The 25063-nt window shown below is 59.2% G+C and overlaps 2 protein-coding genes across 2 annotated transcripts; one reads left to right on the top strand and one right to left on the bottom strand.

Moving 5' to 3' along the window:
* The first annotated feature begins 781 nt into the window (after nt 1-781).
* Nucleotides 782-10081, top strand: LOC141988638 (glycine N-acyltransferase-like protein 3). Its single transcript, XM_074954477.1, has 6 exons — nt 782-848; nt 1387-1516; nt 5945-6052; nt 6462-6588; nt 7133-7253; nt 8109-10081. Exons 2-6 carry the CDS (start codon nt 1439-1441, stop codon nt 8590-8592), a joined length of 918 nt encoding a protein of 305 aa, XP_074810578.1. The 5' UTR covers nt 782-848; nt 1387-1438; the 3' UTR covers nt 8593-10081.
* A 499-nt stretch (nt 10082-10580) lies between these two features.
* On the bottom strand, nt 10581-24020 carry MTCH2 (mitochondrial carrier 2). The gene is made up of 13 exons (XM_074954476.1): nt 23836-24020; nt 21233-21317; nt 20308-20414; nt 19846-19872; nt 19419-19475; nt 14989-15046; nt 14626-14677; nt 14362-14421; nt 13698-13791; nt 13294-13341; nt 12719-12786; nt 11023-11098; nt 10581-10795 (listed from the first exon to the last, which is right to left on the bottom strand). Exons 1-13 carry the CDS (start codon nt 23920-23922, stop codon nt 10709-10711), a joined length of 906 nt encoding a protein of 301 aa, XP_074810577.1. The 5' UTR covers nt 23923-24020; the 3' UTR covers nt 10581-10708.
* Nucleotides 24021-25063: the final 1043 nt, after the last annotated feature.

Below are 25063 nucleotides of genomic sequence, written 5' to 3' on the forward strand. Positions count from 1 at the left end.
GCTTCCCTGCTGAGAGATGGGGAAATCCATAAACCATGGGGGCTTGCGTTGTCTCTCTGGCCAGTTTGTTGATGTGGGTCAATTTCAACTAGTTCCTTAATGACTCCCTCCTCCACCCAGACAGGGAGGTGACACCCACCTATGTATCGTAGCCTGCCCTGAGAGCAAACTTGCTCCCTTTTCTCCCCACAGGGTAACAATGCAACACATAGGGGAAACTGAGGCACATATAGGGGTCATAAAATACTACACTTTGTCACAGGGACCAGTCCCCTGGTTTTGTTGTTTTTTTCCCCCCACCTGGCTGATCTGACCCAAAGTGGCTCTATTCTCCATGGCACTGTCTTCCAAGAGGCTGGGGCTTTCCAATTTGATGAGAAGGCCCAAGCTGAATCCTGGCATGTTATAGGAAATGCATTTCCTGATGTGGGGCGCTCACACTCAGGGTCATTGGGTCCCCTTGTGCTGGGTGCGGCGCGGACACACAGTGACCAAGACCAGGCTAGGATAGCAGGGGGCTGCAGATCAAGATTGAGGGGTATTGGTGAACAAGGAGGGCAGGCAGCCCCTGCTCTCATTGTGCCCCTGGCCCTGGTGCATTGTGGGTACATTTGCATTTCCCTGGAGGCCCCTCCGCCTCTGCCCAGAGCAAAATCCCAATCAACTGTGCCATGCGGCTGCAGGGATGTCACTGGCTCTGGGCTCCAGGACTGGCACAGACTCTGTTAATGGTTCATTCGCTCGGGGATAAGAGGCTGGAGCAGCCCCTGAAGGAGAGACAGGCAGGGACCTCGCAGCTCCACAGACATCCAGGAACTGCTCCTTCCCCTAGCAGGGAGTCACCCCAGGTGAGTGGGAGCACTAGGGCCACCTTAACCCTGAACGGACAGTCCTGGCAGCACATGGCCTTACAGCAGCCTTCTTTTTGTGGGGTCTCTGGGGAGCACAGGGGCTGCGCACAGACTGGTGAGTTATTGTAGGGTCTCTGATGAGCACGGGGGGCTGCACACAGACTGGTGAGTTATTGTAGGGTCTCTGATGAGCACGGGGGGCTGCACACAGACTGGTGAGTTATTGTAGGGTCTCTGATGAGCACGGGGGGCTGGGCACAGACCGGTGAGTTATTGTAGGGTCTCTGATGAGCACAGGGGGCTGCACACAGACTGGTGAGTTATTGTAGGGTCTCTGATGAGCACGGGGGGCTGGGCACAGACCGGTGAGTTATTGTAAGGTCTCTGGTGAACACACAGGAGGCCGCGCACAGACGGGTGAGCTATTGTGGGGTCTACACATAGTGTTTGCTATTTTGGCAAGGCTGGGAGCTGGCAGCTTGTCTCTGGGGTTGAGAGACAGTCACAGGGAACTGATGGGTCTCCTGCCCTGCAGGTGCCCCTCGCACTGTCCTGCTGGAAGCTCCGAAGATCCATCCCGGCCAGTGATGCTGATCTTGAGCTGTTCCTCCAAGCTGCGGCTGCTGGAGGGGATGCTACGGCAGGGCCTGCCTGACACGCTACCGGTGACCAGGACTCGCCCACCCCCACAGGGCCGAACTCTCCCACTCTCGGGCTGGGCAGAGAGCAGGGGAAAGTCCTTCAGAGTCCCCTGGGTGATGGGGCACATATTGGGCTGGGGTGCAATCCCCTGGGTCAGGGGGTATATGGAGGGCTAATCCCTCCACCTGGTCAGGGGGTAGCAGTATGTGGGGAAGACCCTTTCTCCAGGTCAGGGGGCAGCATTCAGGCACCAGGCACGCTCTCATGGATCCACAGGGGCTGTGCCATACCCCAGCCTGTCATCAGTTCCCTGGGAGCGACCCCTGTAGTGGGCCGGGGCCCGAGGCTGCACACAGCTCCACAGGGGCAGGCCCGTGACCTCCACCACTGGGCCTTTGACACCAGGCCTCCCGTCGCTCTCCGTGGCTCCCTGCAGCGAATGCAGCCGAGCCAGAAGCCCGCGGGAGGCTTGGGCCGGGTCCCTACCAGCGCAATGCCCCTAGTGTGTGTTGGCAGAGACCCCCCGCAGCCTTTGCAAAACACGGGAGCAGTTCATTAGTCACCTGGCTACAGACTCCTCAGGTTAGCACAGGGAATCAAAGGTTAAGCCACAGCCCAGCCTGGCCAAGCCAGGGCAATGAGCCAGCCAAGCTGTCATGGGCCCCATGGCTGGCTCTGGCTCTGTCCCTTTGTTCTTAGGCCAAGGCCAAGACCCTCCAAAAGCCGGCTGTTAGCCCCGTATCCTGACCCCTCGCGGCCGCTGTTCTTCAGCTGGGGGCCTCTCCGCTGCAGAGCCATGAGGGGGGAATCTCACTCGCTCGCTGTGAACGTCCACCCCAGCCATTGGCATTTCCATGGTCTCTCCAGACCCTCCTTGCATGTATGGAGACTTTATTCCCTTGGTTAATGATGCTGGTCTCCAGCTGGGCTGCTACGTGACTCGCAACCCCGTCCCTTCCCTTCACATGTTGTGCAGAGCAGTACAGGACGCAGAGGGAAACTGAGGCACACATCGGCATCAGAAAGATACTATGGAAAGTTTCTACTTCATTACTCAGGCCCCCCACCCTGGGTTAGGGGTAGCAGCAGGAGGGCACACCCCTCCCACAGGTTAGAGGTAGCGGGGTGGGGAGGGCAGGCCCATCCCACAGGTTAGCGGTAGCGGCGGGGGCAGGCCCGTCCCCCAGGTTAAAGGTAGCAGTGGGGGGGGGGGAAAGCCCCTCCCCTAGGTTAGAGGTAGTGGGGGGGGGGCCTCCCCCTGGGCCTCCTCCTCACTCGCCCCCCTGCCTCCCAAAGTCCAAACCCAGCACCAATGCCTGCTGCTCACCCAGCGTAGCCGCCAGGACCTGCCCATCCAATCAGAGCACAAGCGAGCTCTGTGCCAGCCAACCTCAGTATGGGCAGGCTTTGCGTAAGCCAATGAACATGTGGGCGGCTCCATGGCAGCCAATCACAGTGTGGGACAGCTGGGTGCCAGCCAAGTATGGCTCTGACTACCCCCACCCCCCACCCCTGAATTGCCTCCTGGTCCTCACCATGGCTCTGACCACCCGCCACCCCCCCCGCCCCCGTCCAGCTACACCCTTGACAAAATGGGCTTTTATAATATTTTTATGAACCCTATGTGTGCCTCAGTTTCCCCTGGCTACCCAGTGGGGGAAGCGACTTAAGTTTGCTCTCCGTGCTAAGTGACACAGGCAGTTTGCTTTCAGTTCGTGGCAGGGGTGAGACACTGGATGCGCCCGTAGCAAAACACACTCCGTCGAAGGAAACAGCGAGAACCCGGGGTATAACCACCACCCTCGGAAGCACATCGCAAACCTGTGCAAGGAGAGAGAGGGAAGTGTTGGGAAGTTCAACAAGGCGCAGCTGACTGCGGGCTGGAGAAGGGTGACGGGACTCAGCAGCAGGTTCCAGACCCCGGCGGGGTTTGATGCGGGGCCGAGCGTGACAGACGCAGCAGCAGGGCGTCCTCACGGCCCGGTTCCCCGCCAATAGATTTGAAGCGGTGGGAGTTAGCGTGGAAAGCAAAGGTGCTGGCAGATGATGAGGGGGAACCAGATGGCTGTGAGAAGCAGCAAAAACGTGAAGAAACGCAAAAAAGCATGATCTGGAGATGTGGAGGGGCAAGAGAACCCACCAAGGGGTAAGTGGGCAAAGGCTCCAGGGATGCCCATTCTGCAGGGAGCTGGATACCAAACTGTCCCAGTTTGAGGAGGAGGAGGAGGGGCTGTAGACACCAACCTCACTGCCTTTGAGAAGGGTTGCGGTTTGAACCTGGCTGGCCCTGCGGACTGGTGCTGCTGTCTCACCCCCATACGCGGTCCCCCAAAGCCGTACAGCCGGATGGACGGCCTTAATACTGGGGGCTGGGAACTGTTTGAAAAGGATCCACTGCTTATGTTTGACCTGACACCTGAGGCTTACAGGAAAGGGTTTGGAGGTGTGCAGAAGACCCAGGGTGTGACCTAAATGGAAGCCACCCGCCTGCTGGGAGAAGCCCTACCGACAGCTCGGATCCCAGCACAGACACAGGACTTGGAGGGGCCTGGCAGTCAGGGTTGTCCTGGACATCGGCTTTGACCTCCTTTTGAGACTTTCTGTATCACCTGAGGACAAAATCCAGTCCCTGATCCTGCCCCAGCCAAGAGTTTGAACCCCAGGAGGCAGAGGCTCACACTGGAGGTGTCAGTGAAAAGGCAAATAGCTCGACCCGGGGGGAGCAGCAGTTTCCCCCCTTGCCTGTAACACTAAGGAAAGGCTGTTAAGCCCAGGACACCTGTCTGTCTGTCAGCAGACCCCTGTATTTGAGTGGGGCAGAGGAACATCCCCCCCGCCCCAATTTCCACAAGGACGTGAGTCACACGGGCTCCAGCAGAACTTCCCTGAGACTGTGGCCAAGGGAGCCAGCTCACAGCCTGCTCTCCCTGGGGAAACCGAGTCAGAGCTGAACCTGGGGGGAACTGAAGCCCCAGCTGAGCATGGGCAGACATGGGCAGGGCATGGCCAAGGTTAAGACCTGGAATCGCAGCCCGCCAACAGGGGGGCTCTGGCCTGGGGTGAGGGCAACAGGTTAGCCCCAGAAGGGGAAATTGATTCCTGGCATACACACAGCCCTGGGGTTGGGACACAACCAGCATAGAGGAGCCCGCTCCATCACCAGACCCTCAGACACCAGTGCCCCAGAGACATGGGGAACAAACCTACACCCATCTCCCAAATGCTCAATGGGTCCCTACCTACCTCAGCCTAGGGGTCATGGCACCCCAGGATGCAGCCAAGATAGCCGACACATGGAGGAAGGGGGGGTCACGACCCTCCTCACTCCCTAGCAGATGTGGGGGGGGGGGGGAATGTAGTGGCTGGAGCCCATCCCAGTTTCAAACCCAAAGGTTTTGGGCTGGCAAAAGGGTGCTGAGGCTGCATAAAAACTCCCCACTGCCCCCTGCTAGTGTCGGCGAACAGACCCGCTCTGAGCTGTGTATTGGAAAGGGGGAGTTTGATTAGAGCCAGCTGTCAGCATGCTGACAGGGCCTGGTAGGACAGGGGTGGGGAAGATGCTGTGGCTTCTATGGATAGCATTTGTGTGTTCAAACTTCACCAGGACAGTCACTGGTTAAAGTGACCCTGCCCAGTTTGGCTTCAAAGAGGGAAGAGATGTAATAAAGTAGGATTTTTCTGTAATATTTTTACAACACTATGTGTGCCCCAGTTTCCCCCATGTGTTGCATGGCTACCTAGTTGCAGAAGTGATGGGGAAGATTTAGTTTACTCTCAGGGCAGGCTAAGAGACATAGGGGTGGGTGTCACCTCCCTGTGTGGGTGGAATGAAGAGTCCTTAAGGAACTCGTTAAAATCAACCCAGATCATCAAGGGGGCCAGAGAAACAAGGCAAGTGCCGCTGACTCCTGGATTTTCCTGCCTCTCAGCTGGGAGGCTGAGCAGAGACCCCAGCTCGAGAGCACAGGACTGGGAGGTGGGGGGGTGCTGGACAAAGATGGAGGCTCTCACCTGGAGCTGGCCAAGGAGGTCAGACAGAGACAGAGACAGCCTAGAAAGGGTCTTTCACCCCAGCTTGGCTGGGCGCTGGCTGACCGCAATGGACACTGCTTTACCCTCAGTTCTCTCTGCTGACCTCAGGCTGCTCCGTGACTCATAAACCTGCCTGGCTTGACAATGCTGCCGCGTGTCACAGCAAACACAGGCTGGGGTGTCGGAGCCCCCGAAGAGCGGCCAGGTCTCTCCAGGGGTCTGGCTCAGTGGGTGGCACCGGGAGGGCTGGAGTCCAGAGGCTCCATCTGAGAGGCGGTGACCAGCTCTGCAGGAAGAGTGGGGCCCCCTGGGGGGCTGGCACTTTGAGGGCTCCTCCAAGGGGCAGAGTAAAAGCTGGGGCCTAGCACCGATCCTGGGGATCCAGGACATCCCCGGACTCTGACCCTGTGTCTTGGCAGGTCTACGGCACTGTGATGCATGTGAACCGTGGGAACCCGGCCGGCCAGGAGGTGCTGGTGGATTCATGGCCAGAGTTCAAAATCGTCCTCACCCGGCCAAACAGAGAAGTGCGGCCTTTGCTGGGCCCCTCCCATCTGCCCCGCTTCCCTCCCCTGCCTGACGCCATCCCTGCCCCACTCCCCTCCCCCCCAACGCCATCCCTGCCCCGCTCCCCTCCCCCGCCTGATGCCATCACTGCCCCGCTCCCCTCCCCAACTTCCTTGCCCCTTTCCCTGCTTGGTGTAACCTCCCCCTTCTGTCTGCCCCACCTCCCCACAGCCTGTCTCCCCTTCCTGCTGCCCAGACCCCCCCAGGCCCATTCTGCCCTAAGCCCCCTGGCTCTGTTCACAGGGCTCCTTCCCCCCTCCTCAATCTCTGCCTTGGGGCTTGCTGTGCCCTGCTCCCCCATTGCCATCCCTGAGGGTCATGGGGGGGGGGCAGAGGCTGCGCTCACACCCAGGCAGTGTCCCCCTGCAGGTGGCATGGGACCCAAGTGATTTCAGCACCAACTTGTACACGGCCTTCTACCGGGACGAGGGTGCCTGCCGGGCCCTGCTGGGGAACAGCCGTGCCGTGGACTGGGGCCAGGCCTTCCAGATACAGGGTGAGCCCCTCCAGCCCTGCTCCATCCAGCACCTGCCACACGGGGGGCAGGAACACTACCCCCCCATGGGCCAATAGCCCTGAGGAGCCAGCCCAGGCCCCTCTCCCCACACAGGCCAATAGCCCTGAGGGGTCCACCTGAGTCCCCCCCCCCATGTGCTAATAGCCCCAAGGAATTCACCTAGACCCCTCCCCCCCACAGGCCAACAACTCAGAGGAGCTGGCCTGGACCCCTCCCCCCACATGGGCCAATAGCCACGAGGAGCTCGCCTGCTCCCCCTCCCCCCCAAGCCAGTAGCCCCAAGGAGCTCATCTGGACCCCTCCCCACATACGGGCCAATAGCCCCAAGGCACCTGACTGGGCCTCTTCTCCATCCAGACCCGGAATCCTGAATGAGCCAAGTCTGGGAACCCCCAATTGGGTCATACCGGCTCACAGTGGCCCTTGGCCCCTCCCTGCTGCTCTCTCCCACCGGGCTTGGCCCCCCACGTCCATGGGCACCTTTCAGGGGGACCCTGCTGACAGTGCACGGGTGTCCCTGCAGGGCTGCAGGATGGGGTATACGAGACCATCAGGGACATTGCCAGGGCCAGGGGGCTTGAAATGGAGATGTATCCGTACCTGCCGCTGCTGCACCCAGACCCACCTGCCATGCCCCAGTACCGGTAGGTGCCCCCCAAGATATGGGGTGTGTGTGAGAGAATGGGGCAACGTACACAACCAGCCTGGGCTAGATGGAGGGGGGAGCGGGGCTGGGGGAAGGGAAGGACCCTGGGGTGCCAGGCCAGAGGCCTCCATTGCACCCTAGAGATGGTGGCAACGAGTTCCCCAGGCTAACAGCGCACCAAGCACAGACCCCCTGGTCCCCCCTTCCCTGTCAGTGGGCAGGTCCCCAGGCAGGGGGTTCGCTGCCCGCTGAGCCCTGGTGCTTTCATCTCAGGGAACTGAGCTTAGCCGAGGCCCATCAGCAGTGATGACTCTGCTGGGGCTGGACTGGGCCTTGTCAGACAGCCCCTGTGCGAGGCCTCCGGTGTGCGTTGATCCCCTCCCGCCATGTGCCAGGGCCTGGCTCAATCCCCTCCCCCCAGGGCTCCTCTTCAGAGCTGGGTGGCACACCCCTCCCCCACAGAATACATTCCATGCCCCCCCAGTTTGACATTCGGCAACACCCCCACCCCCAATTTTCTGTCCAGCCCATCTCAGCCCCAAAACTGGGAAGATGGTGCCGCTGGACCCTGCTTCCCTCCTGTGCCATGTCATACCAGCTCAATTTCTGCTCCCTGGGCTCACTCACCCTTGTACCAGGTCAACCCCCCAGCCCCCTGCACTCCACCCCCCAAACTGGGTCAATCTCCCCCTATGCTCACACCTCCCATGTTCAGTTGCGCCCCACTCCCCACCCCTAGATTTACCCCTTCCCCTGCCCAGGCTGGTTCTATTCTGCCCCCTCCCCTTGCCAGGTCAATCTCCTTTGTGCTCACCCCACCCCGTGTCTCTCTCCCCCCTGCCCTGTGTTGCAGGCCTAACAAGGAGCTCAGGCTGGCCCCCGTGTCCCCCGCCCACGCCATGCTACTCAGCGACACCTGGATGTTTGGGTGGAACAGCTGGAGCCTGCGCTATTTGTGTCTCCTGATCCGCCACTTCCCCAACGCCTGCCTGCTGGCCCCTGAGGGGCCCCCCATCGCCTGGACCCTCGTCGACCCGCTGGCTGCCCTGATGCACGGTTACACGCTCCCGGAGCGGCGCGGCCAGCGCTACATGGCGCCCGTGGTGGGGACGCTGGCGGCTCAGTTGCACGCCCGCGGCTTCCCTGTGTACACCCGGGTGCTGCCCCACAACGAGCCTTCCCTGCGCCACCTGCAACACCTCGGCTTCCGCATCCTGCCGGGGGTGTTCCACCAGCTGGTGGTGAGGCCTGGGTTCGCCCAGTCCCAGCCAGCCCGTGCCCTGGACTCGGCCCAGGACGCCGCGCCCAGCGCTGGGGAACGGCCGTGCGCCCAGTAGCACATAGCACAGGGAGAGGCGGAGAAGGGGACACAGCCCAGGGCCCTGCACCCAGCTCTGGGGGACGGCCATGCTCTGACCGCCCGTAGCGCTGGGGGAGCGGACGGGGACACGGCCCAGCCACTTATAGAATCATAGAATATCAGGGTTGGAAGGGACCTCAGGAGGTCATCTAGTCCAACCCCCTGCTCAGAGCAGGACCAATCCCCAATCAAATCATCCCAGCCAGGGCTTTGTCAAGCCCTTCCAGGGACCTTCAAGCACTTCCAGGGACCTACTGCTCTGCCGCCCCCACGAAGGGGACACACTGACCAGCCACCAGGGGAGTCAGCTGGCAGCCCTTGGGAAGCCAGGGCCTGGCAGAGGAGACTAGCTCATGGGCCATTATCCCCTGGAGCAGGGCAGAGGCTCAGTAGGGGGCGGTCTCCCCCAGCAGTCAGTGCTGGCTCCAAAGAGAGCAGGGTGAGGGCTCAGCAGGGGGCGCTCTCCGCTCACAGGCCTGCACCAATGCCCTGTGCTGTGGGCTCAGCAGGGGGTGCTCTCCTGCTCCCTTCCCCAGGAAGTTTGTTGCTTGGCTAGGGCTGGGGGTCCCCTTTCCAGGAGCTGTGCCTGGTCTTGCCAAAGCTTTGGTGCAAGCTCCCTTGGGCTGCGACCACATGTCCCAGCTGTGGGCTACCCCTTACCTCCCCCGTGGTGATAGGGTGCAGTTGCTGGCCTCGGACGGTTGATCCGGGGCCAGCAGGAAAGCCAGGCCAGGGCTTGTGTTTATGATGGCGCACTACACGTGGGAGGGGAGCGGCTGTAGGACCCCATCAAAGAGCCCTGCTGGGCCCGAACACAGGGAGGAGCATCCGCTCTTCTCCCTTTCCCCCAGAATAGATGCCCTTGGCAGGCGACGTGGGACTGACCTGCCCTCTGCTAGTCCCAGTGCACAGGCTGCTCCTCCCTGTGTGGCTGGGCCCAGCTCCAGCCCCAGCCCCAGTGAGCTGTGGGGTCAGGGGGAGGGGACCACCCCCACCCCAGCAGACATGGTAGGCTCTCCTCTCCCTTGCTGGTAGGTCAGTAGCAGTGTGGAGAGGGGGTGGGGCACTCCAGCTCCTTGCAGACCCCAGGGACATACATCCCCTTCCTCTCAGGGGGTGGGACAAAGAATTTTCTGTAATAGTTTTGATGTCTGTATGCCTCAGTTTCCCTCTGTACTTTGCAGCTCAGGGACAGGAAGGGGTGTGTCGCATGGCTGGGGGGCAAGAAGTGGGCATTCAGGATCAAAACCAACCCAGATCAACGGAGGCTCCACAAAGAAGAAGAGTTGGCTTTTGCTGGGACGCAGGAGCTCCCAGCTAGGACTAAAAGAGATAGAAACAGGATCCATTTTTGGGTCTTCAGCAGCTTGGCTGGATGGGGCCCTGGTCTTCACCTTTACTTCTCTGTGCTGCCCTAGGGACCTCCCAGGCCAGGATCCAGGGGACCAATAAAACTTGTGCTGTGTGGAAAAGGCTTTGGGATGTCACTGCAAACACTGGCTGGGGGACACTGGTCCCCAAAGAGCAGCCAGGCCTTTCCAGGGGTCTTGCTCAGTGGGACGTACTGGGCAGAGGTTGTGGGGTGAAGCAGGAGGGCTGGAGCCATGTGGTCGGCCCTGGAGGAAGAGAGAATCCCCTTGGGGGGATGGCACGTCACAGGGTTCCTCCAAGAAGTGGTTTAAAAGCTGGGGCGTAGTACTGATCCTGGGGAGCCATGACAGGGAGCAGCGCTGTGGGTCCCAGCCGGGGGCACCAGGCCAGTGTGGGGTGTGTCCTTCACAGCCAGAACCGACAGCAGAGGGTGGGCGGGCACATCTGCAGGCAGACCCAGGGGTAGAGCCAGCCTCGCCCCCGTCCTACCAGGGCACAGCGCCCCCACCAGGGAGCTATCCCACCAGAGCAGTGCCCCCACCCCCAGCCAGGCAAACGACCCCCCCAGCCAGCCTGCACTGCCCCATGACTGACTCTCAGACTTGCGCACAGTCTCCATTTCCCAAGATTGAATCATTATTTAAAAAACTGTATAGAAATCACCACTCTCCCATCATTCAGTGCATCCGGCCCAGCCCCGGGCCCCTCGCCCAGCTCCGGCCTCAGCGGAACCGCTTCTCCTCCCACACGTACAGCTTCCCCGCAGGCACCTTCCGGAAAAACAGGCTGTTGCCTCGGCTCATGTTCCCCTGCACGGAGAGGAGAGGAGAGGGCTGTCAGGGTGGCCTGCCCTGCTTCCCTCTGCCTGCCACCCAGGCAGGGCACCCAGGCCCCAGTCTGCCAGCCCTCCTACCCACGCCGCAGGGCCAGCACGCCCCAGCCCTTTTATAACCCCCACCCCATGATGAGTGCCAGGCACGGCTTCCCCACACATGCCGTCCCCACGCTAGGGGGCTGGGGTGAGGCTGGGACGTACCTCCTTGAGCAGCTGGCTCCAGCAGTCTAACCAGGAGGAGTAGTTGGGTGCGTAGGGGGGGAGGCCACCAGCCAGCCTGCAAGAGAGGAGAGGGGGGAGGGAGTGGCAGTGAGAGACAGCCCTGCTCCGAGCCTGCAAACGGCCCCGCCAAGGCCTCTGCAGCAGCCAGTCGCCCCGGGGGCAGCAGCTGGGTCGCCCCCTGCCGGCCACCCCACCGCAGCCTGTTCCCAGAGCCCTCCCTGGCCTCCCCAGCACCACTTCCTGTCTGAGCCCTTCTGAGCTACGTAGCTTTAACAGGGCCCCGAGCCAGGCAGCTCAGCCAGGCCCTAAGACCCCCAGTTGCCCCCCATCCATTCCCCCATGGCCAGAGCTTCCTGCCCCCAACACTACAGAGGGGCAGACGGGCACCAGGAGAGCAGCCTTTCTCCTGGGGCCAGAGCCGATGCTCCCTAGTGAGATGGCCAAGGGCCGCAGCAGCAACGCTCCCCGGGGTGGGGGGTTGGGGGGGGGTGGCAGCTGATTCAGGAGTGCAGACCTCCCCCACCCCACCAAGTCCCAGCTGCTCCTGCAGGGCGGACAGGGACAGGTTGTCGCACCCGAACAGGCCCAGGTCTATTCTGGGAGGCTGCAACCTGCGATTTCGCTCCTGGCAAGCAGCCGAGGGTGACACGGGAGGGGAGGCGCTGCAGGGCCATGGCCAGGGAGCCCAAGAGCCTGCCAAGCATCTGGGGAAGAGGGGAGCCACAGGAGCCTGTGTGACAGACAGGGAGTGAGCTGTGAGCGCAGCCAGAACTAGCTCCACGTCAGGCTGGGGTGGGGGGAGGGACAGACGGATGACACACACCACAGATGGGGCCGGAGCCCAGGATTGCGGCTCTGCCAGCTGCAGCAGGGAGGGGATGATCTGTCCCCCCGTCCCACTCTGCCGTCGAGTCGCTAGGCCCAGAGGTGTTTCGCGGGGGGGTGACTCTGCAGGTGGGGGGTGATCTGTTCCCAGCACCAGCCCCAGCAGGGCTGCAGGCTACCCTGGGAGAAGGTGCCTCTTCCTGGCACGGCTCCTTTCCCTTCCCAGACCCGTGGATGCGCCGTTACCCCGGTCTGACAGTGGACACACAGGGGCTTTTGCCACTTTCACTCACTGCTCCAGCTCAGCTTCCCTGGGGGATGAGCTCCAGCTCAAAGCAGGAGGTTCAGCACCCTTCAACTCTGGCTAGCTGTGTTCTCCCTCAAACGGTCCAGTCCCTCTTTGAACCTCCCTCAGCTCCCTCCAGTGGCAGTGAGTTCCACAGGCCCCTCACACATTGGAGGAAAAGCCAACTCCTTGTATCTGAACGTCGCAGCCTTCAGCGTCCCCAGCCACCCACCCGGTGCCATGTCTGGGCTGGGCAGAGCCCTCTCGCCTGCCGGTGCCAGCTGTTCACATTCCACACCAGCAGCCACTGACAGCGACTCCGCTCCCCCCGAAGGGTTTCTCCCCAGCCCCCGAGGGGCTGGAACATCGTCATGGGAGCTCAGTTGGGAAGCCTGGTTCCGGATTCCCAGAGCAAACCCTATAGGATGTGTGGGGGGAGATGCTGCGTTTCCCTGCCTCCTGTACAGGAGCCACTGCGTCCCCTGCTCCTCAGGGCTGGAGCAGGCGCCCTCGCGTTGCAGGGGGAGGGTGCAGCTGGCTCAGGACGGTGTGCAGGGCACTCACCCACAGTTGTTAATGGCCATCAGGTTGGAGACGAGCACGAAGGGGTACGTCAGCATACTGGCGAAGAACTGCAGGCACGAGAGATGGACCGCAATTAGCAGGGCAGGGTGCTGGCTTCGCAGCCCCGCCTGGAGCCCCCCAGCCCCAGGAGCACAAGGAATGGAGAGGGAGGGTATCTCAGCAGGGCCCTGGCCCAGAGAGGGAGCTCGCTGGCACTCACTGACTCACTCCTGGGAGAGGAGGTCTTTGTCCTTCCCTTCCCAGGTCACCAGAGAGCACATGGTCTGAGCCAGGCAGCAGTGCCTGCTCGGGACAGACATGGGCTGGACGGGTAGGGCAGTGGGCACAACATGCCCAAGGGGAGGGGGCCGGCTGGGCAGAGCCCCGGGGGCGGGGCCAGGCCAAGATGCACTAGCGGGTGGAGAGTTCACCCACCATGAAGCACCAGCTAGTGATTTAGACTCACATGAGGGCACCAACCTCACCCCCCCATGGTTCCCTCCCACCCCAGGGCAGCTCTGTGGGGCTACCCTTGCCCCCCACCCCCAAGAGGAGAGTAGGGGTTACACACGCACTCCAGTGACAGCCTGTGAGTAGCTCTTCATCTCGCTCATGGTGGAGACCTAGAGAGGGAAGGAACTGCATTGAACAAGGAGACCCTGCGCCCTGCCACAGCCCGGCCCCTCCATCCCCAGACACAGGGGACTGCCTCTGCCCCGATTCCCCGCACCGAGTCTGCACGCTGGGCTCAGTCAGGGCCTGAAACCCAAACCAACCCCATGTGGGTCGCGGCCACTGCTAGGACAGGCTCCCCGGCCCGGTGCTGGGAGGGCCGCACACAAAGGGGAGCGCAGGCCAGGCCCAGCAGAGATGGGACCTTCCCATGCTGAGCGGGTCACCTCCCAGTGCCCCCCGAACTCCGTTTGCCTCCAGGCCCCACACCCTGGGCAGCCACCAGGGCGATGCTGCAGGGGCCTACCCCGTTCTCCAGTGCATAGGTATTGATGAGGTAGGCCAGCATGTTACAGAGCCACAGCGACAGCACGTCGCCCAGCAGCCGGGGAACGAGCCCCCTGAAAGAAACACAGCAGGTGAGTGAGCAGAGGGTGCCCCCCGGGCCGAGGCTGGCAGGAGCCTCCTCCAGCACAAGGGGCAGCCCCTCTCTTGCAGGGATAAGCTGGGCCCCACCCGACAATCCTGGGCGAGTCTCCCCACGGACAGCATGTGGGGCCTGCGGCACAGCGAGATTCAGGGACTTGCCCTAACTTCCTCGCCAGCAGGGGGAGACTGGGAGACCCCTGGGCTGTGACGCAGGGCCCAGAAACAGCAGTGGCCAGAGGAGGAGCTGGGATGAGAATTCATGGCCCCTTCCTCTGAGCCACAGGGTGGAGCCTGGCCAGCAGAGTCCCTGCTGCTTTCCCTGACAAGCTGGATGGGCCCCCGCCTCCCAAGGGCGCCCTCCCCCCGTTCCCACCCCCGCAGGGCGCACACCCCCGCCTCCCAAGGGCGCCCTCCCCCCGTTCTCACCCCCGCAGGGCACACACACCCGCCTCCCAAGGGCGCCCTCCCCCCGTTCCCGCCCCCGCAGGGCACACACACCCGCCTCCCAGGGGCTCCCACTGCCTCCTGGCTGCAGGACTCACGCAAAGAAGCCCAGGATGCCCTCTTCCCGGTAGATGGTGACGAAGGGGCTGAAGATGCCGCTGGGCCGACGGGAGACAGAGGAGAGAGATGCTGTCACATGTGGCTCCCGAGGGAAGGGACTGCGGGTTACCATGTCCTCAACTGCCCCTTGCCAGCCACCCATGTGCCAACCCCTCCTCCCCCCCCCAGACCACACCAGCTACCCACTCCCCTGGCAGCGCCTGCAGGACCCCTGGTCCCAACCCCTCTCACCGGGCCCTTACCTGTACTTGGTCTCCCTGCCAATGAACTGCACCATGCATCTCAGCGTGATCACTGCAGGCAGAGCCAGACACAGCAGGGTCAGCATGGGGGAGCCGGGCTGCACCCCCGCCACCCCAGTCCTGTGGGGTCCGACACGGCACACCGGGAACCTTGGCCCTCTGAACTCAGGGCATCAGCACGGGGTCACAGGCCCCAGCACCAAGGGTTCACAGGCTCACTCAGCCGGGAGCTCTGCTGAGGATCGGCTGGGTCCTGAATTGTACCCAGCCCATTACCCCAGCACTGGTCTCCATGGGTGGATACCACGGAGCAGGGCTGGGCGTGAGCCCCACCCAACCACCCCCACAGCGCTGGGTACCTACCGTGGAAGGGATGGGTGACTAGCGTTGCAGCAGAACGGGCAACCATCTCTCGGGAAGTCTGCAACAGACACAGGCCATTAGGGCTCAGCCAGGACACGTGCGCAGCGGAGAGCAACCAAGGAGGGGAAGGGCCGCGGCAGAGGTGGCCCTGGGGTGGTGGGAGAGGGGCGGCGGCAGAAGGCAGGGCAGTGGGGGGCTGGTGGAAATGCTGCGGGGGAGCCGCTTGGGGGCAGCTGAGTCTCAGCACTCCCAGGCTGCCTGCTATGGGAGGTGCCAGGAGCCAACTCTCCACAGCACACATGCCACTGGCACATGGCCAAATCCAACACAGCCCATCGGCGACTGGACGCCCAGCTCTAGGAGCAAGCCTGGGTCTCTGCCCCACACAGCCAGATGCGCCTGGAGTGCAGCAGGAGGCAGTACATTTTTTCATGGTTTGTGTGTATAAAAACATCTTCTGTATTTTCCACTGAATGCATCCGATGAAGTGAGCTGTAGCTCACGAAAGCTTATGCTCAAATTGGTTAGTCTCTAAGGTGCCACAAGTCCTCCTGTTCTTTTTGTCTGGTAGTTGTGCTCAAGATAGGGATTAGCCTTATAAAAAGGCTTATGTAGAATCTTAGGACTGGAAGAGACCTCGAGAGGTCATCTAGTCCAGTCCCCTGCACTCAAGGCAGGACTAAGTATTATCTAGACCGTCCCTGACAGGTGTTTGTCTAACCTGCTCTTAAAAATCTCCAATGATGGAGATTCCACAGCCTCCCTAGGCAATTTATTCCAGTGCTTAACCAGTTAGGAAGTTTTTCCTAATGTCCAACCTAAGCCTCCCTTGCTGCAATTTAAGCCCATTGCTTTGTGTCCTGTCTTCAGCGGTTAAGAACAATTTTCTCCCTCCTCCTTGTAACAACCTTTTATGTACTTGAAAACAGTTATGTCCTCCCTCAGTCTTCTCTTTTCCAGAATGAAAAAGTTGGATTTGTTTAATCTTCCCTCATAGGTCATGTTTTCTAGACCTTTCATCATTTTCATCTGGACTTTCTCCAATTTGTCCACATCCTTCCTGAAATGTGGTGCCCAGAATTAGACAATACTCCAGTTGAGGCCTAATCAGCACAGAGTAGAGTGTAAGAATTGCTTCTCATGTCTTGCTTACAACACTCCTGTTAATACATCCCAGACTGATGCCTGCTTTTTTTGCAACAGTGTTACCACAGTTGACCTATATTTAGTTTGTGATCCACTATGACCCCCAGATCCATTTCTGCAGTACTCCTTCCTAGGCCATCATTTCCTATTCTGTATGTGTGCAACTGATTGTTCCTTCCTAAGTGGAGTACTTTGCATTTGTCCTTATTGAATTTCATCCTGTTTACCTCAGACCATTTCTCCAGTTTGTCCAGATCATTTTGAATTATAATCCTATCCTCCAAAGCATTTGGAACCCCTCCCAGCTTGGTATCATCTGCAAACTTTATAAGTGTCCTCTCTATGCCATTATCTAAATCATTGATGAAGATACTGAATAGAACCAGACCTAGAACTGATCCCTGAAAAACCCCACTTGTTATGCCTTTCCAGCATGACTGTGACTGATAACTACTCTCTGGGAACGGTTTTCCAACCAGTTATTCACCCACCTTATAGTAAGTAGCTCCATCTAGGTTGCATTTCCCTAGTTTGTTTATGAGAAGGTCATGGGAGACAGTATCAAAAACTTTACTAACAGTGAGATAGACCATTTTGACCACTTCCCGCCATCCACAAGGTTTGTTACGCTGTCAAAGAAAGCTATCAGGTTGGTTTGACATGATTTGCTCTTGACAAATCCATGCTGACTGTTACTTATCACCTTATTTTCTTCTAGATGTTTGCAAACTGATTACTTAATTATTTGCTCCATTATCTTTCCAGGTACAAAAGTTAAACTGACTGGTCTGTAATTCCCTGGGTTTTCCTTATTTCTCTTTTTATAGATGGGCACTATAATTGCCCTTTTCCAGTCTTCCATGACTTTTCAAAGATAATCGCTAACGGCTCAGATAGCTCCTCAGTCAGCTCCTTGAGTATTCTAAGATGCATTTCATCAGGTCCTGGTGACTTGAAGACATCTAACTTGTCTAAGTAAGTTTTAACTAGTTCTTTCCCGATTTTAGCTTCTGATCCTACCTCATTTTCACTGGCATTCACTACGTTAGACGTCCAATCACCACCAGCCTTCTTGGTGAAACCCAAAACAAAGAAGTCATTAAGCACCTCTGCCATTTCTACATTTTCTGTTATTGTTCCCCCCCGCCCCAACTGAGTAATGGGCCTACTCTGTCCTTGGTCTTCCTCTTGCTTCTAATGTATTTGTAGAAGGTTTTCTTGTTACCCTTTATGTCTCTAGCTAGTTTGATTTCGTTTTATGCCTTGGCCTTTCTAATAGTGCCCCAACTTTCTTGTGTTATTTGTTTATTTTCATCCTTTGTATTTGACCTAGTTTCCACTTTTTGTAGGACTCTTTTTGAGTTTCAGATCATTGAAGATCTCCTGGTTAAGCCAGGGTGGTCTCTTGCCATACTTCCTGTCTTTCCTACGCAGTGGGATAGTTTGCTCTTGTGCCCTTAATAACATCTCTTTGAAAAACTGCCAACTGTTTTCAGTTGTTTTTCCTCTTAGACTTGCTTCCCATAGGTTTGCTAAAGTCTGCCTTCGTGAAATCCATTGTCTTTATTTTGCTGTTCTCCCTCCTACCATTCCTTATCATTTCATGACCACTTTCACAAAAGCTGCCTTCCACTTTCAATTTGTCAACCAGTTTCTCCCTATTTGTCAAAATCAAATCTAGAACAGCCTCCCCCAGTAGCTTTCTCCATCTTCTGAGATAAAAAATTATCTCCAATACATTCCAAGAACTTGTTGGATAATCTGTGTCATTTTCCCAACAGATGTCGGAGTAGTTGAGGTCCCCTATCACCACCAAGTCCTGGGCTTTGGATGATTTTGTTAAGTTTTAAAAAAGCCTCAACCATCTCTTCTTCCTCGTTAGGTGGTCTGCAGTAGACCCCTACCATGACATCACCCTTGTTTTTCACCCCTTTTATCCTTACCCAGAGACTTTCAACAAGTCTGTCTATTTCCATCTCAACCTCAGTCCAAATGTATACTTTTTAATATATAAGGCAACTCCTCCTCCCTTTTTTCCCTGCCTGTCCTTCCTGAGCAAGCTGTATCCTTCTATACCAATATTCCAGCCATGCGTATTATCCCACCAAGTCTCTGTGATACCAACTATGTCACAGTTGTGTTTATTTACTAGCATTTCAAGTTCTTCCTGATTATTCCCCATACTTCTCGCATTAATATACAGACCTCTAAGATACTGATTTGACACTTCCCCCCAGTTCTGTCTTGCCTCTCTCTTATCCCTGCTATAACACTTGCTCCTCCCAAATTCCAAAATGTAGTGTTTAGACTCTATGAAACGCTTATACAATGCTGCCTATGTTCGTCTCACTTGTAGTGTCTGTATTCCAGGTGGCAAGAAAATAGGTACGTTTTGCTTTAGAACTCTGAAAACGTTCACCCTGAACTTGTGAACTCAAGCCCGGGAATTGTCCCCTGCCCAACCACAAGGACTAGCAAAATCAGATGGGCCATCAAGGATTCATAGGACTGGTTAATGGCCCTATTGCACCTGGGAAACGCCAGGTGCAAGGAAGCTCGTCCTGTGGGCTTGGGAGCTGAATGAAGGAAATAAGACAAAGCCACAGGAAAATTTCCCCCCTTTTTTGGCTGTTTGAACTCTAAAGGGCCAGGGACTCTAAACTAAAGCCAGAGATCCCCAGGGGCTGACCGGAAAGACACTTTGAATTGTTGCTCATTTCAGCTCTGTCATTCTTGGGATTCAGATGGTAACTCAATGGTGTGTACGTTTGCTTGCTTTAACCTGTACAAAACTCTCATTCCTTTTTCCTAGTTAATAAACCTTTAGATAGATTATTACAGGACTGGCTACAGGCATTGTCTTTGACGTAAGACCCAGGGTGCCAACTGATCTAGGATAAGTGACTGGTCCCTTGGGACTGGAAGCAACGTGAATGTGGTGTGATTTTTGGAGTAAGTGACCATGTATCACTAAGTCCAGTTTGCCTGCATGGCAAGACAGGCTGGAGAGTCTAATGGGACTGTCTGTGACTCCACAGTCAGACAGTTACAGGGATCCAGGAGCTCAGATGTGATGAAATCTAATTCTAGCACACACTCCCAGCCTGGGGTGGCTGCCCCACTTCTGACAGTCTGCCTTGAGGTAGGCACTCATGGACGTGAACCCTCCAGACAGCGCGACACACACTTCACCCCAGAGGGATCCAGCTCCAGCAACGGAGGATCCGCGAGCCCCACATGCTGCCCTGGCCACTAAGTTCCCTTGGGCATGGGCCTTCGCTCACCTCCTTGATGACCTGCTCCCACGAGGACACGGGCTCCTTAAGGCTGGCCCCAGGTTCCTGCGGAGAGGGCATGAGAGAGGTTGAGGTAGGAGAGCTCCCCCCGACCCACCCCCCAAATGACATTGCCCCCTCCCACAGAGCCAGCATGGAGAGCAGCAGGCCCTGCCTTGGTCCCCTTTGTTATTCGATATTCCCAGTGCAGTAGCATCTAAAAGCCATTCAGTCCAGGCCCACCCTGCAGCTCGCTGGGCCCATCCACCCAGCCCCCCACCTCCCTGACCACACCAGGCTTTGTATGAGTGGACATCTCCCAACCCCCTGTGCTCCTGACAGGACACATTCCTACCATCTCCCCTTTCCCCAGGGCAGGGCAGAGCTTGGAGAGGTGCCTACAAGGGAAAGGACCCAGAAACCAGCTCCAACATACCTCCTCCTGGTCAGCTTCCTGGTACCGCTAGGGAGCAAGGGGACAGAGTTAGCACAGCAACGGCCACTGGGATATGGAGGTGTTGTTGGGCCCAGGCAGCCAGGGAGGGGCGCACAAGCACCAGGGCTTCACTGCCCCTCGGCTGCCTGGGTAGGCCGGGCTGAGTCAGAATGTTATGGGGACTGACAGCAAGTGGCCTCCAACACTCCCATAGGGGAAGACAGCCCCGGGACCCACTAGAAACCACAGCGAGCCCTGAGAGAGGAGCCGACACCCTGCTGGGCCAGAACTCAGCCCCCCGGACGCCTCGTCTGTGTGGAGCAAGAACACAAGGGACCCCCTTTGGACCTGGACAATTACCCAACCCCCTCATGGTGGGGCCAGTTGCAGCCGTGCAGACAGCCTGGGGCAGCAGCCACTCGCAAGGGGCTTGCTACGGCCTTCCAGCCCCGCCCGGCGTACCTGTAACACCTGGCCGTGCACGATGGTGCCGATGGCGCCTGAGCAGAGTCTGGGAGTCAACCCTTTGAAGAGTCCGGCTCTTCCGTCTATCTTCATAATGTGCTTAGCTGTGAAACACCACAAGTATGAGGGGCGCCGACCCCACTGCCCCAGCCGATTTTAAAGGACATTTCCTTGCTGTGCGATTAAAGGAACAGGAGTTGTTCCTTCACATGTAACTACCAGGCCCTGGCCCTCCCCGTGAGCCCTCAGAGAGGCAGGCTTCCAGCACGGGGGCTACAGGGGTCATGGGGACATCCTCTGTGGGCCAGCCACAAAGGGGACTTGACACATGCTTTGCCAGCAGGGCACACAGCAGCAGAACGTGGTGGGGAGGCGGGTGGCATATGACTTCGCGATAGGCTAACCAAGGCACATATGTTTGGGACATTCATTCTGATAGGCAGTGGGTCTGCAATGTTAGAGACCAGGACTCTAGTCCCAGCCCTTCATGAAATGACTTTGTGCAGCTTTGTGACCAATGCCTTTGTTAGAGAGAGGGCTAATGCTTGTCTGCCTGCTAGGGACAGGGTACGAGATCATGGTCAGTGAGATAAGGGCTGTGAAGTGCATAGAAATACAGACAGCTGTGAGTAGAAGTGAGATTTGAACTCCTGTCCCCTGGTTCCCGGCTCAGTGCACTCTCTGCAGGGCAACAGGGTATCTGGAGGTGAAATCAGACTCCTTCTCTCAGAACACATTAGCCTTGGTGGCACAGCCCAAGGGTGGCATCCCCCCAGGAAATCCAGAACAGAGAGGTCTGCCTCACTCCCCAGGCACAGAGGGCTCCCCCATATTTACACCAGTAACTACAACCCTCACCCTTTGGGGCTTCCTTTCCTGCCCTATCCCCAAATCCACATACATGCCAGAGACAGGGACTCACCATATGCAAAGAGTCCCGGTAGCTGGTAAACCTGTCGCCCAAATATATTTCTGCCCAGGGTCGGAGGAAGCGGCTCATATCCCACCTTCAAAACAAACAGACAGTCTGCGGCAATCTGCCCATGGGCCGTATCAAAGCCTGGTGATTTTCTGGTGCCTCCTTCCGGCCCGGGACTGTCAGTGCCCTGCAGCTAATTGAAGGGTTCAGAAGCCAAAGACGCTATATTTAGTGGTGGACCCAAATGCCTCCACAGTCTGCCAGTGGGAGGGATTCAGCTCGGCCTCGGAGTTAACCCCTTGGCAGCGACACACTGGGAGACCGCGAGCCCCGGTGTCTGCCCTTTAGAATTGTACAGGAGAGTCACAAATACATTCAATTATTTTCCCCCAAAGAAAATTAAGGACCAAACCAGAATTAAATCATCTCCCATCTCTGGGCAATACCCTTCCCCAACACCCCCACTCCCTGGCCCGCTTCCTCCAGCGCACAGCATACCACCCTCGTTCATTCCATCTTCCCAGAGTAGGTGGCAAGTCCCTCTGGCCAGGGACCCGGTATCTGTGAAGGGCCCTGCACACTTCTGGAGCTCTCACTTATCATCCTTGGTACCCAGACACTGGATTAGATACAACGCTGCTGAGGGTGGGGCGCCTGCCAGACACAGAACGAGCTGGTGCATGACCCTGACAAGCGTGGGTCATGCCCAGCAATCTGGCTTGCAGGCAGCTCTGCTGACCTCCCAGCTGCTCCTTGGGTTACAAATGGGTTTCGCTCTACAACGATTTCAAGGGGTTTCTCCACTGGCACTCACATGCCCTGCAGACCTAGAGTAAGATACTTCCATCAGGCCACTGTCTGGGAATACAGGGGACCGCCCTGGGGGCTCAAGGGTTAAATGCTCTCCTGCCGCTGGAATGTCGCCTCTTTCCAGCCAATGGTGGCCCAAGACGGCTCCTACCCTGGGCTGAGACCTGACAGCCAGCCAGTGTCACCAGGTAAAGCAGAAGGGAGCTGGGCAGCTCTACGGAGCACAGGACCAGAGGAGAGAGCGGCAGAAAGTGACCCAGCCACTCTGGGCAGCCGACCGTTCAGGATCCCCCAAGGCAGATGCCCACGGACCCAATGAAATTCGCTATGTGGCTAGTGCTGGTGACCTTGTTGTCACAGTCTGCCCATGAGGCTCAACGCAGCAGGCGAGGGAGACGCAGCCTTCTGGAGCTGGGTCTCACTCTGTGGTGTTACCGGCAGAGACTGCGGACCCCGCTGTTCGCTCTCAACCTGTATGGGTGCTACTGTGGAACCGGGGGCTCCGGGACACCCCGAGACGCAGTGGACCAGTGTTGCTTCCTCCATGACTGCTGCTACCGCCACGCCAGGGTCTCCTTAGAGTGCTGGGGGAGAGTGAAGTGGCAGCCCTATGAGTTTGCGTGTAGCCCATCGGGAACGGAGTGCCGCTCTCAGAGCGTCTGCGGCAGGATGGCCTGCGAGTGCGACAGGCAGTTTGCTGAGTGTCTGACGGCAGCAAAGCCCAGAAAGAGGCATTTCTTCTACAATAGGAGAGAGCTATGTACCGGTCCCAAGGGCTCCTGCCCGGCCACCTTCCCCAGCAACGCCAATATCCTGCACTGGAGAAAGACGCCTTCCCCGCCCCCTCCTGGCAGTGGCTCCCCAAGCAAGGACTCTGCCTTGGGAGCCAGGGACAGAAACCCCTCCCTGTGACTGAGTGGATTCTGCTTCATGGGGCTGTGCGGAGCTCTCCTGGTCCCTGGGTTTCTGTGCCGCGGTTTCCCCCTCTCTAGGAGTAAATGGTTTCAGCAACTGCTGGATGCTCTCACTGTGACCTGAGCAAACCGGGGATCATGGACGGGTGGAGGTGGGGGGCAGGAGAGAGTCGTGGTAGCTTCAAAGGGGGGGCAGTTATGGACTCTGCCTGGGTACTCTGGGATCAGTGGCTCTGGCATTCTCAAGGCTCCGTATGGGAGGCAGCTGCGGGGAGCTGAGTCCTGGGTCTGGATAATTTCTGTCGCAGCCCGCGCCCCCCGGCCGTGCTAGGCGCTGCACAGACATGCGGGCTGGCAGGGAGAGCAGAGAACGCGGCTCCTCCCCGGGCTGTGAGTGGGCACCGGGGCCTGCACAGCCGGCAGGGAGCTGCCGCACGGATCGGCCCGGGGCTGCTCGGCAGGGCAGCGTCCCTCCCGGCCCCGACTGGCTGCTCGGACTTTGAACCCCCGGGGCTGGGCGGAGGCTTCGCGGCGCCGCTGGTGGCCGGCCACGGACCGTGCAGCCCCGGGGGCTGGGGCGCCGGCCCGGGGAGCGGCGGAGCAGAGGCTGGGGCGGGCCAAGCGCCCCGCGGAGTCACCGCCCGGCGCGGACCGGGGGAGGGGGGCCTGCGCGCGGCGGGGGGAGGGGGGAGAGGGGGCTGCGCGCGGCGGCGGCGGCGGGGGGAGGGGGGCTGCGCGCGGCGGGGGGAGGGGGGAGAGGGGGCTGCGCGCGGCGGCGGCGGCGGGGGGAGGGGGGCTGCGCGCGGCGGGGGGAGGGGGGGAGTCGCTGCGCGCGGGGGGGCGGGGGGCAGCCCGGGGGGCGGGGTCCCGGCCCGCTCTCACCTGCACCAGCACCTTGACGTACATGAGCGGCTGGGAGAGCGCGGTGAGGCCGGAGCCCAGCAGCACCTGCGAGGCCGTGTCCGCCATGCCGAGCCGAGCCGGGTACGTCACCGCGCCGTTCCCACGTGACCGGCACCGAAAAGGGCAAAAGGGTGGACGGCCACTTCCGGGTACCGTTTCTTCTACTTCCGGTCCCCCCGCCCCATCGGCTATCGTCATTTCCTGCTTTCTTAAATGCTCCAATCGGGGCTTTCGGAGGCGGGGCGGACACCTCAGAATGACGTGCGGGGGGGCGGGGCTCCTAGCGCGGTCGACCGGCGGAAGAGGGGCCTGGCGGCTCCGGTCTGCCGCGCAGCGGGGCTAAGCCGGGCTCCTTGCCCGCCCTGGCTCCGCGCGGCTCCCGGGAGCAGCGGCACGTCCCCGCTCCGGCTCCCAGGTGTAGGGGCGGCCAGGGGGCTCCGCGCGCTGCCCCCGCCCAAGCGCCGGCGCTGCAGCTCCCATTGGTCGGGAACCGCGGCCAATGGGAGCTGCGGGGGCGGCGCCTGCAGGCGGGGCAGCGCACAGAGCCGCCTGGACCTACCTCCACATTATAGAGCGGGAGGCTAAGCGCTGACCAGAGCCTACCCCCCCGACCCCCTCCCGTGCCGTAACCCCTGCCCCAGCCTTGATCCCTCTCCCGTCCTCTGAACCCCTTGCCCCAGCCTGGAGCACCGCCCTGCACCCCAAATTCCTCATCCCCAGCCCCACACCAGAGCCAGCACCCCAAGCTGGAGCCTTTACCCCCCCCCCGCACTCCAATCCCCAGCCTGGAGCCCTCTCCTGCACCCCAAACCCCTCATTCCCGGCCCCACCCGGGAGCCAGCACCCCCAGTCAGAGCCTTCATCCCCTCAGAGAAGGGGTGGGGCAGGGCAGGGGGTGGGGCAAGGGTGTTCGTTTTGTGCAAGTAGAAAGTTGGCAGTCCTACTCGCTGTGTTAGAACAATGGACGGGCGCCACCCAATGACACCAGGAGTCCTGTCTCCCAGGCCCCTGCTCTAGCCACTAGTCCCCACTCCCCTCCCAGAGCTAAGGATAGAGCCAAAACTTCCTGATCCCCAACTTTCTACTGCCCTCTTGGTAACACTTATATGAACAAAGCCTGTGTCACATCCCTCTCTGGTGGCCTGGCCACATAACCACTAACAGTGTCTCCTTCAGCGGGGGGGAGGGTCCCTGCGGGGGCATTAGA

The sequence above is a fragment of the Natator depressus genome, chromosome 6 (assembly GCF_965152275.1).
Source record: "Natator depressus isolate rNatDep1 chromosome 6, rNatDep2.hap1, whole genome shotgun sequence".
NCBI classification, from domain to species: domain Eukaryota; kingdom Metazoa; phylum Chordata; order Testudines; family Cheloniidae; genus Natator; species Natator depressus.